At 36.9% G+C, this 15,132-nt stretch overlaps 1 protein-coding gene across 3 annotated transcripts in view; it reads left to right on the top strand.

The window, feature by feature from the left end:
• The window catches only part of ANKRD31 (ankyrin repeat domain 31), a 245,194-nt gene that overhangs the window by 197,026 nt on the left and 33,036 nt on the right, over positions 1–15,132 (top strand). For all 3 annotated transcript variants that reach the window (XM_077139446.1, XM_077139447.1, XM_077139448.1), the window contains exon 21: positions 12,898–12,994. In XM_077139446.1, the coding sequence (XP_076995561.1) occupies positions 12,898–12,994 (97 nt within the window). The remainder of the gene's footprint in view (positions 1–12,897; positions 12,995–15,132) is intronic.

Below are 15,132 nucleotides of genomic sequence, written 5' to 3' on the forward strand. Positions count from 1 at the left end.
TTTCATGTTTTCTGAAAAGGTGGTTTGATAACTATTGGATAAGTTATATGATCAAATGATTTCATGAAAAGAACAGAGTATAGAACTGGGAGACTTTGGCTCAAGATTCAATTTGCCACTAAACAATTCTGCAAAAATAAGCAATATCCAAAATCTCTCTGAGCCTCAGTCCCAATCTGTAAATTGGGCACAATATTCCCTCACATTGGATTGTGGTGGTACTAAATCAGGGAATTTATATAAAACACTACATCAATCTATGCTGCTGTTGCTATTACATATTGTTCAATGTGTGAACCAGTGTGGCAAACAGGCTCTCAAAAAACATGGCCATATTATTTTGAATCATGCTTTAAAGAGGGAAAGAAACACAGAAATAACATTATCTTATTTAATGCTCACTGCCTCAAGAGGCAGGTGTTGCAGTACCCAGCTAAGGAATCAGACTGAGAGAGGTTAGGGAACATGCCATGGTCACAAAGTTAATAAATAGCTGAGCTGAGATTTAACAATCTTGTTCTGCCTCACTTTAAATGTCATGTACTTCTCACTGCACCAGTTGACCATTTTTTAGGTGCCAACACAAATACTTTTTATTAACATTTTTTGAAAAAAGACAGATATGTTCCCAAACTAATTCATTCTGATAATTCATAATTAAGATATTGTCATCTGGCATCTGGCTCAAATTCCTTTTATGAAATATAGTAAACATAATTTGAATGTAGCTTAAATGAAGTATCCATTGGGATAAAACAGATCACCTGGCAAATTAGATTTTATAGATTACAAGAATTTGACACCTAAATTGTACTTAATGACACATTTTTTTTTAAAAAAGAAAATTCTTCAGAAAGCATTTGACTTTATCAATTTCATCATGATTTCTAGATAAGACATCTGTTGTGTGGCACAATGAAAGTAAAAACACAATTATATAAGCTTCATGTAAGTTGTAATAAAGAACATCTTTGTCTTCTTAGATTTGGGGTTTACAAGAAAAACACAGAGATGTTTGAGGGAAGTTTGATGTTTTACTTCCACATTGTTTTCTATTTTTTTTTATTTTTCTTTTGCATGAGCAGGCACCGGGAATCAAACCCAGGTCTCTGGCATGACAGGCAAGAACTGTGCCACTGAGCCACCACTGCCCACCCACATTGTTTTTTAAAGGTTTTTTTTTAATAGAAAGAAGTTAAAGAATTTCCTAGCCCTATGGGTCTTTGAAGGAAATGATTCTGAGAATACATCATGTCTGTTACCATTTTTTATGCTGAAAGAGAATCTCTTTAAGAAATTATTCCTCCTTAACCCCAACCCAGTGATAAATCTCATTGCTGAGTAATTGGGAAAAAAGAATGATCTTAACATTTTTAAAAGTAGAATATTTTAGGATAAGGATAGAGTGGGATAAGGATAGAGTGAGTGTGAAGGTTTGCATAACGTTGGCCACGTTGATTTAAACACTGTAGGAAAATATTTTTGAAAACCTGACCTGACAAATAACTTAAAGCTTTCATTTCACTTTGGAACACAGTGTATCACAGTGGCTAAATTCACGGTGCTCTGGAGTCACCTGGGATCAAATCCTAGCTCTGGAATTTTCTAATTTTGTGACTTTAGGCAGGTTACTTAAACTCTTTAAGGCTCTGTTTTCTCATCTGTAAATCAGATGTAATACATGCTTCATAGAGTTTTTATGATGATTCAGCAAAATCAACAAACGTAAATATTGTTGGTATTAAAAAAAATGAACAGAGATAAATGAGTGCTAGAGAAATTGTGGAGAAACAGTTGTACCTATTCACTGTCGGTAGGGAAACTGAGAGGAGCAGCCCCTTGGAGGGCAGTGTGGTGGTTCCACAGGAGGCTGGGGGTAGGGTTGCCATATGATCCTGAAAACCCATTGCTCAGTGTATACCAGGAGGAACTGAGTGTGAGGACACAAGTGGACATTTGCACACCAGTGTTTATGATGTCAATGTTGGTGATTCACAAAAAAATGGAGGTGACCTAAGGGTACAATGACCAAGTAATGGAAAGGGTAAATATGTATATACATATAATAGACTATTGAGCAGCCACAAGAAGGAGTGAAGTTGTGAGGCAGGCAACTAGGTGTATGAACCTTAAGGACTGTATGTTGAATAAAATGTCAGGAACAAAAAAACAAATATTATCATGCCTCACTCATCAGGATTAACTATAATATAAAAATTTGGAGAACTGAAGTCAAGAACATGGGTTATCATGTTGGGCCTATTGTAAAAATACCTAGATTGTAAACTGCAGTCCCATATATAGATATATAGGAGTTGTAACTGTTAATTCTAAATTCTGAGATACTGAGCTGTTTGTATATTACCTGGTCTTTCCCAGAAACTTTGGGTATTTATATGATACCTGAGACTCAGAGTTCCTCATACAGGAACTGTTTAAAAAGTTGAAAAAGGGATCAGACTTCGAAAAGAGATATGAGAGAGCTTGTCTGGATAGGACTAAGGTAAATCAGAATGCAGGGTAAAAGATGATATGGTCCATATTTTAAAACTTCAACTTCTGTGTGAGACCAAAGGAAGAGATGTTTATTTGGTGCAAAATTTATATTTTGGGTAATGCATTACCTAATTTCATTTGTATGGTCAGTTTAGTTAAAACACCATATGTGCATGGAATCTTGAATAGGGCGTGAAATTTTGTTGGTTCATTCAGATTAGTATGATGTCCTGATATATCCAAGAGTTATTTGGGAATTGAATAAAGAAGTATTTGCAAAGTCCCCTTGGGAGACTGGGGAGAAAGAAGGAAATATTCAACTTCCCTATTTGGAGAATTTCTGATACTCTCACAAGCAGTGAGGATATCCAAATCAATAGGCCAAACCTTTGATCTTGGGGTTCACCCCTATGAAACTTATGTCTGCAAAGGCTAGGCTATGGCTACTTAAAAATAGGCCTAAAAGTCACCCCAAGGGAACCTCTTTTGTTGTTCAGATGTGGCCTCTCTCTCTCAGCCAACCCAGCAGGTGAACTCATTGCCTTCCCACCTACGTGGGACATGACTCTCAGGGGTGGAAATCTCCCTGGCAATGTTCAACAGAACTGGTATTTGTCAGGACCCTGCATCATGGATTGAGAAAGCCTTCTTGACCAAAAGAGGGAAGAGAGAAATGTGACAAAATAAAGTTTGAGTGGTTGAGAGATTTAAAACAGAGTCAAAAGGCTATCCTGGACATAATATAATAATAATATATATTATGCATCATATGGATATCCCTTTTTATGTGTATTGGAGTATGGTGTATTGGTGTGTCTGAAAGGAAGTACATGAAACTATTGCTGTGTCCAGAAGCCTTGATTCTTGAAGATGATTGATTAGAGATATAACTTTTATAATGTGACTGTGCAATTGTGAAAACCTTGTGTCTGATGCTCCTTTTATCTAGGGTATGGATAAATGAGTAAAAAAATATATGGATGAAAAGATAAATAAATAATATGTGGGATAAGGGTTAAAATAAACCATGTAGATTGAAATACTGGCAGTCAAATTAAGAGAGGAGTAAGATGTAGGATATGTGTAAGTTTTTTCCTTTTTCTTTCTATTTATTTTTCTGGAGTGGTGCAGGTATTCTAAAAAATTATCATAGCGATGAATACAAAACTATTTGATGATTGATTGTACACCATATATGGAATGTATGTGTGTGAAGATTTGTTAATAAGAATATTTTTAGGGTGGGCCACGGTGGCTCAGCAGGTAAGAATGCTTCCCTGCCAAGCCCGAGGACCCGGGTTCGATTCCTGGTGCCTGCCCATGTAAAAAAAAAAAAAAAAAAAAGGAATATTTTTAAAAAGTGATGCAAACCAGTACTTGGTATAATTGTTGATAAAAATATCTTCTAGACTCAAGATTTGACATGAGGAATTTGAGAAACACTAAGAGTCGTGATCAGAGATAAACCACTACTGGTGATGTGTGTATATAAAGATATGGTAAAAAGCATAAGACAGTAACTAGAGGTGAGATTTTGTTACTTCTTGGCTCCTCAGCTTCATCCAGTTGTATCTCTGACTTTATAATTGTAACTTCTCAAAGCTTCAGTGAATATTTGGAAACCCTTAATAATTTACAGCCGTGCATTCTTGAATTAAGATATATGAGGGAAAAAGTTCCTGGAGATGTATGTTTTAGTTTGCTATTGTTGCCAGAATGCTGTTATGTACCCCTGAAAAGCCATGTGCTTTTAGCATAAATCCAACTGGGGGGGGCAGCCATGTTCTTTTAATCCTAATCCAACATTGTAGGATGTGACTTTTTGATTAGGTTGTTCCATGGAGATGTGACACACCCAATTTTGGGTGTGACCTTTAAATTAGATTATTTTCACAGAGGTGTGACCCCCACCCATTCAAAGCAGGTCTTGATTAGTTTACTGGAGTCCTTTAAAAGGGGAACCATTTTGGAGAAAACTCAGACACAGACATTTAGAGCCCAGCAGACATTGCCTTGTGCCTTCCCATGAGATGCTAAGCAAGGACTTCCAGTACTGAAAAGCCAGAGCCTGAATGGAGCCAAGTGAAGCTAAGAGATGAAATCCAGCATTTGCCCTAGAGAAACTTAGAAAGGACCAGAGATGCTGCCCACATGCTTTCCCATGTGACAGAGGAAACCTGGATGCCTTCCAGCCCCTTCTTTGGAGTCAAGTTATCTTTATCTGGATGCCTTAGTTTGGACATTTTTAAGGCCTTGGGACTGTAAACATGTAATTTAATAAATTGCCTTTATAAAAGTCATTCCATATGTGGTAGTTTGCATTCTCACAGCAATATAGACTTGCTTTAATTGGGACATTTTATTGGCCTTAGAACTGTAAACTAGCAACTCATTAAATTCCCTTTTTTAAAAGCCTTTCTGTTTCTGGTATATTGCATTCTGGCAGCTAGCAAACTAGAACAGTAGCTAAAAGTAAACTATTTCATCAATCTTTTGTGTAATAAGATAGGACTGTTAGTTCATCTCTTGTCCTAATTCATGTTTTGATAGCCTTTAAATTTTTTTTCCTTTAAAAGTGTATATATTCTACTTTTTATACTGGCTTAATACATGATACATGTTATATTGCTGAGAAGAAGAGTATAAAATAATTCATACCTCCTAAACATATGTACATCTAATATATTTTATTTGCTATTTAACATTACTTCATGATTCTCAGCTGATTTTCTAAGCTTTCTTTTTTTTTCATTATAAAAAGTTTATAGTTATCACTTGCCATGCCAGAGACCTGGTTCAATTCCTGGTGCCTGCCCATGCAAAAACCCCCAAAAGTTTATAGTTATACCTCAAAAAATAATAAAGGGAAATAATATACTAAAATTACCTACTGTCTCATCACAATATTTTGGTGGATTAGTCTCCAGGCTTCTTCTATTTTATAATGTACAATTTTCTTTCTAAAAACATAGCTATGCAATTATGCCTTATAAAGCTGTTAAAAATATAGTTTTGATCATGCTAGAAATGCTCTTTTTGTATTCATCTTTCCCATACCTATCATTCTTAGCTGTTATATAATATGCTGTTTCACATTTAAGTTTTCCCTTTTTTGTTGAGCATTTGTTTTTTCCAAATTTTTGCTTTTATGGAAATGCTACAACATATAGCTTTTTTTGGACTTATGATTATCTTCTTAGAAAAGATTAACAAGTACAATTATTGGGTTAAAATATAAAAACATTTTAAAGTCTATTTATTCATATTGATAAATTTATTTCCTTAAATATTATATAACAATTTTAACTCCCACTTTTATCCTGCTAGTAGCGTTATTTTTTCATTAAAAATAATTTTACTAATTTAATAAGAAAAACATGCCTCATTTACATTTGCCATGTTGATTATTATTGGTACATTTCCACTAGTTTCATTTCCTGTTTTATGAATTGACTGTTCCTGTTTTTTACCTAGTCATCAATTGGAGCCTTTTTATATAAACTTGATTGACTTCTCTTCTGCCATAACTGCTACAAATACCTTTTTCAAACACTTGACTACCTTTTTGTTTGTAACATGTGGGTTGTTGGTGCTTAATTACCAAAATTTCAAGTTCTGCATAATAAAATTTGTTAGCCTTTTTCCTTTGCTATTTCTTTGAATGCTTCTAAAATTAGAAACTCTTTTCCTGTCCTCACCCCTAGACTTTATAATTTAATTTTATTCTCTTAGATGCATTGAATAATCGTGATGCCTTTAGCTTTGTTTCACTGCCCTAGGTCAATGAGACCCAAGCATTCTTGTGACTAAGTACCATGGTTTGCTTTGCTACTCTTTGGCAGATGTTTAAAACTAAGTCTCTTAAGAGCAGTTTTCTGATGCTTTTCTGAGACTTCTGCACAGTCTCTCCAGCTGTCCTATGATATGGGCAGTGTACATTTGCCTTTTCCTGGCCCCTGGCAGACCCCACTCAGTTTTTTTTTTCTGGTGGTCCCCTCTACAAATATTCCTCCTCTCAGGGTGAAGCACTCATAGACAGGATCACAGTGCAGGCTTCACACTATACCCTCAAGATCCCTGCACCTTAGACCTGTTGTAAGGAGTGAAAGTAGTTACTTCCCAAGACTTCAGTGACTTAGTTTCTCTCTGCCTGGCTGTGGAAGCTCAGAGCTCTTCAGGGTCTTGGGACTTCAGTGTTAAGGAAAGGGATTAGATATTTGTCCCTTATCACCTCAACCGAAAATTCAGTTATTAAACTCTCTAAACAGTCCTTTGAGGAACTGCCTCCCCACCCCCCTAAAGGGGGGTAAATGGAACAAACTTCCTCACCCCTCACTCATGCTACTCAGTATGGAGATTCCCACCAAATTAAGCAGCAGCTCTCTAAACAAATCTTTTTATAAATTCACTCTCCTTGACATACCGATTTGTATCTTTGATCTGGCTGAGGAATCCAAGAATAATGAATCCCATTTCATAAATTTCTTGGTGAATTTTTCTTAAAGAGGTATTCCATTCATTTTGGTGTCAGATACCTAGTGCCTTTACTGAACTAATAGAGAAAGGCTGCCATAAAGGGTTTTTTCCTAAGCATATATATAAAATTTCTTTTTTTTTTAAATTTTTTTATTAATCAAAAAAAAGAAAAGAAATTAACACAACATTTAGAAATCATTCCATTCTACAAATGCACTCAGTAATTCTTAGTATCATCACATAGATGTATGATCATCATTTCTTAGTACATTTGCATCGATTTAGGAAAAGAACTAGCAAAACAGCAGAAAAAGATATAGAATGTTAATATAGAGAAGAGAATTAAAATAATAATACTAATAATATATATATATATATATAAAAAGGAAAAAGAAAAAAAAACAAAAACAAAAGATACAAACACACAAACAAACAAACAAAAAACCATATTTCAGGTGCAGCTTCATTCAGTGTTCCAACCTAGTTACATTACACTTAGGTATTATTGTGCTGTCCATTTTTGAGTTTTTGTATCTAGTCCTGTTGCACAGTCTGTATCCCTTCAGCTCCAATTACCCATTATCTTACCCTGTTTCTAACTCCTGCTGGTCTCTGTTACCAATGATATATTCCAAGCTGATTCTCGAATGTCGGTTCACATCAGTGGGACCTTACAGTATATGTCCTTTAGTTTTGGGCTAGACTCACTCAGCATAATGTTCTCTAGGTGCATCCATGTTATTACATACTTCATAAGTTTAGTCTGTCTTAAAGCTGCATAATATTCCATCGTATGTATACGCCACAGTTTGTTTAGCCACTCGTCTGTTGATGAACATTTTGGCTGTTTCCATCTCTTTGCAATTGTAGATAATGCTGCTATAAACACTGGTGTGCAAATGTCCGTCTGTGTCTTTGCCCTTAAGTCCCTTGAGTAGATACCTAGCAGTGGTATTGCTGGGTCGTAATCCATTCTGCCATTCTATGTCTTTTGATTGGGAAATTCAGTCCATTAACTTTTAGTATTATTACTGTTTGGATAATATTTTCCTCTACCATTTTGGCTTTTGTATTATATATATCATATCTGATTTTCCTTCTTTCTACACTTTACTCCATACCTCTCTCTTCTGTCTTTTCGTATCTGACTCTAGTGCTCCCTTTAGTATTTCTTGCAGAGCTGGTCTCTTGGTCACAAATTCTCTCAGTGACTTTTTGTCTATAAATGTTTTAATTTCTCCTTCATTTTTGAAGGACAATTTTGCTGGATATAGGAGTCTTGGTTGGCAGTTTTTCTCTTTAGTAATTTAAATATATCATCCCACTGTCTTCTAGCTTCCATGGTTTCTGCTGAGAAATCTACACATAGTCTTATTGGGTTTCCCTTGTATGTGACAGATTGTTTTTCTCTTGCTGCTTTCAAGATCCTCTCTTTCTCTTTGACCTCTGACATTCTAACTAGTAAGTGTCTTGGAGAACGCCTATTTGGGTCTATTCTCTTTGGGGTGCGCTGCACTTCTTGGATCTGCAAATTTAGGTCTTTCATAAGAGTTGGGAAATCTTCAGTGATAATTTCTTCCATTAGTTTTTCTCCTCCTTTTCCCTTCTCTTCTCCTTCTGGGACACCCACAACACATATATTTGTGCACTTCATATTGTCATTCAGTTCCCTGATCCCCTGCTCAAGTTTTTCCATTCTTTTCCCTATAGTTTCTGTTTCTTTTTGGGATTCAGATGTTCCATCCTCCAGTTCACTAATTGTAGCTTCTGTCTCTTTAGATCTACCATTGTAGGTATCCATTGTTTTTTCCATTTTTTCTTCTTTGTCCTTCACTCCCATAAGTTCTGTGATTTGTTTTTTCAGATTTTCTATTTCTTCTTTTTGTTCAGCCCATGTCTTCTTCATGTCCTCCCTCAATTTATTGATTTGGTTTTTGAAGAGTTTTTCCATTTCTGTTCGTATATTCAGCATTAGTTGTCTCAGCTCCTGTATCTCATTTGAACTATTGGTTTGTTCCTTTGACTGGGCCATATCTTCAATTTTCCGAGCGTCATCCATTATTTTCTGCTGGTGTCTGGGCATTTGATCAGATTTCCCTGGGTGTGGGACCCAGCTGGTTGAAAGCTTTTTCTGTGAAATCTCTGGGCTCTGTTTTTCTTTTCCTGCCCAGTAGGTGGCGCTCGTGGCGCTCGTCTGTCTGCACGGCAGTCGGCTGGGAAACTGCGCGTGGAGGCGGGGGTCGCTGGCCGCCGCGGCTTGGGTGAGTGCCGGTCCTAATTGCCCAGCTGGCCCGAAACGCCAAGCGTGACGGGAGGGCCCCGCTATCCAACGTTCCCAGTCAGACCGGGGAGCCACGTGCGTGGAGGGGACCCCAGTTGCCAGCCGCCCCGGCCGGGAAAACGCGCGCCCCTCGGGTATCTCACAGCAGCAGATTCTCCCTGCCCGTTCAGCTGTTCCAGAATGGGGTACGCTGTCTTTTTGGTCTCTGTCGTGACTCCGGGAGCTGTTTCGTATTGTTTCTGTTTCTTTAGTTGCTTTTCTGGAGGAGGAACTAAGACCCGCGCGTCTTACTAAGCCGCCATCTTCTCCGGAAGTCCCTAAAATTTCTTTATTCTCTTTTTTATAGAAACATAGAAAATCATAAATTACTGTGTTGTTCTAGTTTGTAAGCTGCCAGAATGAGATATACCAGAAATACCAGAAACAGAATGGTTTTTTTTTCACATGGGCAGACACTGGGAATCGAACCCAGGTCTCCAGCATGGCGGGCAAAAACTCTGCCTGCTGAACCACCATGGCCCACCCCAGAATGGCTTTTAAAAGGGGGAATTTATTAAGTTGCAAATTTGCAGTTCTAAGACCATGGAAATGTCCCAATTAAAGCAAATCTATGAAAATGTCCAAATTAAGGTACCAACAAGAGGTTACCTTCACTCAAGGAAGGCTGCTGAAGTTCAGGGTTTCTCTCTCAACTGGAAAGGCACATGATGAACATGGAAACATCTGCTAGTTTTCTCTCTAGGATTCTTATTTCAAGACGTTCACCCAGGGGCATTTTCCTTCTTCAAAGGTGTTTGGCTGTGTGGGCTCTTGTGGTTCTCATGGCTTTTTTTTTCACATGGGCACCACTAGGACTCGAACCTGGGTCCTCTGGCATGGCAGGCAAGCGTTCTTGCCTGCTAAGCCACCGTGGCCCGCCCTCTCATGGCTCTTTTGCTCTCTCCAAAATGTTTCCTTTTTTAAAGGATTCCAGTAAACTAATTAAGACCCACCTGGAATGGGTGGACTCACATCTCCCTCTAATCAAAGGTTAATACACACAATTGGGTGTGTCACATCTCTGTGGAGATGATCGAATCAAGTTTCCAACCTACACTACTGGATAGGGATTAAAAGAAAAGGCTGCTTCCTTAAAATGGATCAGGATTGAAATATGGCTTTTCCATGTGAACTCACTGCCTTAGCTCCTACATGGGACAAGACTCCCAGGAGTGTAAATCTCCCTGGCAGTGTGGGACAGAAAGTCTGGGATAAGCCAGGGCATGGCATCAAGAGATTGAGAAAGGCTTCTTGACCAAAGTGGGAAGAGAGAAATGAGAAAAAATAAAGTTTCAGTGGCTGAGAGATTTCAGAGTTGAGAAGTTATCCTGGAGATTATTCTTATGCATTATATAGATATCCCTTTTCAGTTTATGTTGTATTGTAGTGACTAGAGGAAATACCTGGAACTGTTGAGCTGTGTTCCTGTAGACTGGATTCTTGAAGACAATTATATAAAGATGTAATGTTTACAATGTGACTGTGAGAACCTTGTGTCTGATGCTCCTTGAATTAGTTAGGGTTCTCTAGAGAAACAATCAACAGGGAACACTCGCAAATATAAAATTTATAAAAGTGTCTCACGTGACTGTGGGAACGCAGAGTCCCAAAATCCACAGGGCAGGCTGTGAAGCTGATGATTCCGATGGAGGGTCTGGAGGAACGCCACAGGAAAGGCTCGCCAAGAAGGAAAAAGCTGTCACTTCTGAATCCTCCTTAAAAGGCTTCCAGTGATTAGATTAAACATCACTCATTAAAGAAGACACTCCCCTTGGCTGATTACAAATGGAATCAGCTGTGGATACAGCTGATGTGATCATTGTTTAATTCTATGAAATGTCCTCGTTGCAACAGACAGGCCAGCACTTGCCCAACCAGACAATAGGTACCACCACTTGGCCAAGTTGACACATGAACCTGACCACGACACTCCTTTTATCCAGGGTATGGACAGATGAGCAAAAAATAGGGGTAAAAATGAATAAATAAATAAATAAAGGGGAGGGTAGGGTAAAATAAATTGGGTAGATGGAAACACTAGTGGTCAATGAGGGAGAGGGGTAAGGTGTATAGTATGTATAAGTTTTTCTCTTTTTTTTAAATTTCTTTTTCTGGAGTGATGCTAATGTTCTAAAAAGCGATCATGGAGATGAGTACACAATTGCATGAAGATATCATGAGTCACTGATTGTGTACCATGCATAGAAAGTTTATGTGTGAATATTTTTCTCAATAAAAAAATTAAAAAGAAAAACATGGCTTTTCTAGGGTACATATTCCTTTCAGACTGGCACAGGGCACATAGATAATTTAGATGTCTTTTGTTAGATGGTATCAAATTTGCTGAACAAATTTATTTCTAAATTCTTGATGCTCATGTAAATCCGCCTCCCCCACCCCCACTTTGTTAGCACATGCATCACATTGTGAAACTAATCCTTAGCATAGTATTGGGGGAATAAAAACTGCTCTGGGGACACTGAATCCAACTTTATCAATTCATTTTCTGATTTACAATGGTAGGTTCTAAAACCAATTCCAACTCTGCACTCTTATTTCCTACCACTGATTTTGTCTAATTAAATTATCTAGAAATGTTGTGGGCCATTGATTGTATACTATGTATGGAATGTTTGTGTTAAGATTTATCAATAAAATTATTTGTAAAAAGAATTATCTAGAAATGTATGAATTGGTCCAAAACAACTAGGAAACACCTTACAAAACAAAGTCAAACGTGAAGTAACCTATAAGAAATAAAACATGTTCATCTAAGTCTTTCAGTCTCCTATATAGGAATCTGGACTTGGACACAATCCACAAGACTATGTGTAAATCCTGTGGAGCTTATGTTGCAGGAGAAGGTCCTTATTTTGGAAGTAATGGAAGAAAGTAGAAAAATTTATTACATTATTATAATAGAAATTTTGTTAATCTTTTGGTGACCTTAGATATCATAGTCCTATATAAGTATTAAGTGCAAAGAACAAGAATTGATAGCATGACTCTAGTTTTTAAATATATCTAATATATAATTATATAGCATAAATATATAAAAGAATAAATTAAATAAATTGGACAAATTTTATATACACAGAAATATTGAGAGCCATCTCTTTGATGGAGTGAAATAGAAGAGAGAGAATACTTTTCTTCCTTATACACATTCATATTGGTTGAAATATTTTTTTACAATGTAAATGTATTCTTTTGTATTTTAAAAGGTAAGTATTTTTAATGGAAAAGATAATTATCTTCCTTTCTACCATAATTTCACAATTAAAGAAACTGACCTAGAGATCACATGACTTATCTGGGTTCACAGAGCTTGGTCATTGGGCCAGCAGGACTAGAACTTTGCCTGCTTGCTCTATCTTGCTGCAGTGCTCTTACCTATATACCTCAGGGCATTTCCTTCAGGGGACATAATTAAATAAGCCTGAGCTTATTTTTCTGGGCCATTAATATTGGGGAAGGGCATAATGATTAATGGCTTTTTAAAATTAACAGAAAGGCTAAATCCAGTGTAACCAAATTTAACATTTTCTATCTCTCAATAAAAACAATTTTTAAAACAGCTTTTTATTTTACTACCATGCTTCTAGAACAATACATCGAAAAGATGTTACAGATCAAAGAGGTTATGGATAATGTGCTTGCCAAACAGAAGGCAGAAAGGGATGACCTGGCGAAAAAATACAGGTGAGTTTAGTAAGAAATAGGAGTGCTTTAGCGCTTTTAAAATTTATCCAGGTTAGCTACAATAGGTAGGCCTAGAATTCCTTAAGAATGCAAATGTTCCTTAGGACCAAAAAGTGACTTCATAAGGTCATCTAATCTGTTACTTTTATGGAGAATTATACTTGCCCCAAAAATGTTTTTCTGCCTTGTTTGAAATAGTCAGAAAAAGATGTTTTAATATTTAAGAAATTGTCTCCACTGGTAATTTTATGAGAGCCTTTCTAGTTAGTCATGAATCCCATAACTTTCTGTCTTTAGCAAACTCAAATTTTCTACATTTAATTTTTTTTCTTTTCTCTATCACATATGTAACCTTTCTAACATTGATTAAATAGAGATCATCTCTATTTTGTGCTTTTGTGTACTTCCAAACTCTCAGTGTCCTTAAGGAATTTTATCCTGATTATTTTTGTTACATACTTCTTATCATCCTTCTTTGGAGAAAGATGTTATGTACTCTTTCTTGTTTGAGCATTATTTTTATTAGTTTTTCATAGACTTAGCTATCTATGTTCCATATTCTTAGTTCACATTTCTAAGTATTTCCTTTATATTCTTGTTCTATACTCATTTGGTGTCTATAGCATATTCAGTGTTTTAAACTGATTTAAAAGTCAATTTTCTATTTTTATTTATAAATCTACCAACTCTTTTCCCCATTTTGCCTTTCCCCTCAGTGAATATAAAGCAAGTGAATTTATATAAGAATTAATCCAGGAAGTAACATTCTGGAATTCAATGGGTAATTTACTATGGGATATTTCCTAGGGGACTTTGAGAGGCTAGTTTCAATTTTCCTTTAATATCTTATGGTTTAAGAGTGTACCTGGAATTTTTTAAAGTTTCTTATGGAGAACTTGGAAAACTTCAGTTGGTAACAGAGACCACAAGGAGATAGAAATAGGGTAGATATGGGGTAATTGGAGCTGAAGGGATACAGATTGTGCAACAGGACTGATTGTAAAAATTCAAAAACGGATAGCACAACACTACCTAACTTTAATACAATAATGTTAGAACACTGAATGAAGCTGAATGTGAGAATGATAGAGGGAGGAGACCTGGGGGCACAAATGAAATCAGAAGGAAAGATAGACGTTAAAGACTGAGATGGTATAATCTAGAAGTGCCTCGAGTGTATAATGATAGTGACTAAATGTACAAATTTAAAAATGTTTTTGCATGAGGAAAAACAAAGGAATGTCAGTACTGCAGGGTGTATTTAAAGTTTAAAATATTTTAAACTTTAACTTATGTGTGAGACGAAGGCAAAAATGTTTATTTGGTACAAAATTTATATTTTGACTAGTGCATTTCCTAACATAACTTATGTGGACAGCTTAACTGAACACCATAGTACATGGGACCTTGAGCAGGGCACGAGATTTGTCCAGAGTGATGCCCCAATAAATCCCAGAGTGATTTGAACAGTGAATAAAAAAGTATTTGCAAAGTCCCCTTAGGGGAATGGTGAGAAAGAGGTAAAATTCAACTTCCCCAAGTGAAGAATTCTTGATATTCTCACAAGCAGTGGGGACAACCAAAGCAAAAGGCTGAGCCACCAATCTTGGGGTTTGTTCATATGAAATTTAACCCCACGAAGGATAGGCTAAGCCTACTTAAAATTAGGCCTAAGAGTCACCCCCAAGAGAACCTCTTTTGTTGCTCAGATATGGCCTCTCTCTCCAGCCAACACAACAAGCAGACTCACCGCCCTCCCCCTGTCTACGTGGGACATGACTCCCAGGGGGTTGGACCTTCCTGGCAATGTGGGACAGAAATCCTAGAATGAGCTGGGACTCAGCATCAAGTGATTGAGAAAACTTCTCGACCAAAAGGGGGAACAGTGAAATGAGACAAAATAAAGTGTCAGTGGCTGAGAGATTCCAAATGGAGTTGAGAGGTTATCCTGGAGGTTATTCTTACGCATTATATAGGTACCATCTTTTTAGTCAAGATGCAATGGAGAGGCTGGAGGGAACTGCCTGAAAATGTAGAGCTGTGTTCCAGTAGCCATGTTTCCTGAAATGATTGTTTAATGATATAGCTTTCACAGTGTGACTGCGTGATTGTGAAAACCTTGCGTCTGATGCTCCTTT

The sequence above is a fragment of the Tamandua tetradactyla genome, chromosome 21 (genome assembly GCF_023851605.1).
Source record: "Tamandua tetradactyla isolate mTamTet1 chromosome 21, mTamTet1.pri, whole genome shotgun sequence".
Classification (NCBI taxonomy): domain Eukaryota; kingdom Metazoa; phylum Chordata; class Mammalia; order Pilosa; family Myrmecophagidae; genus Tamandua; species Tamandua tetradactyla.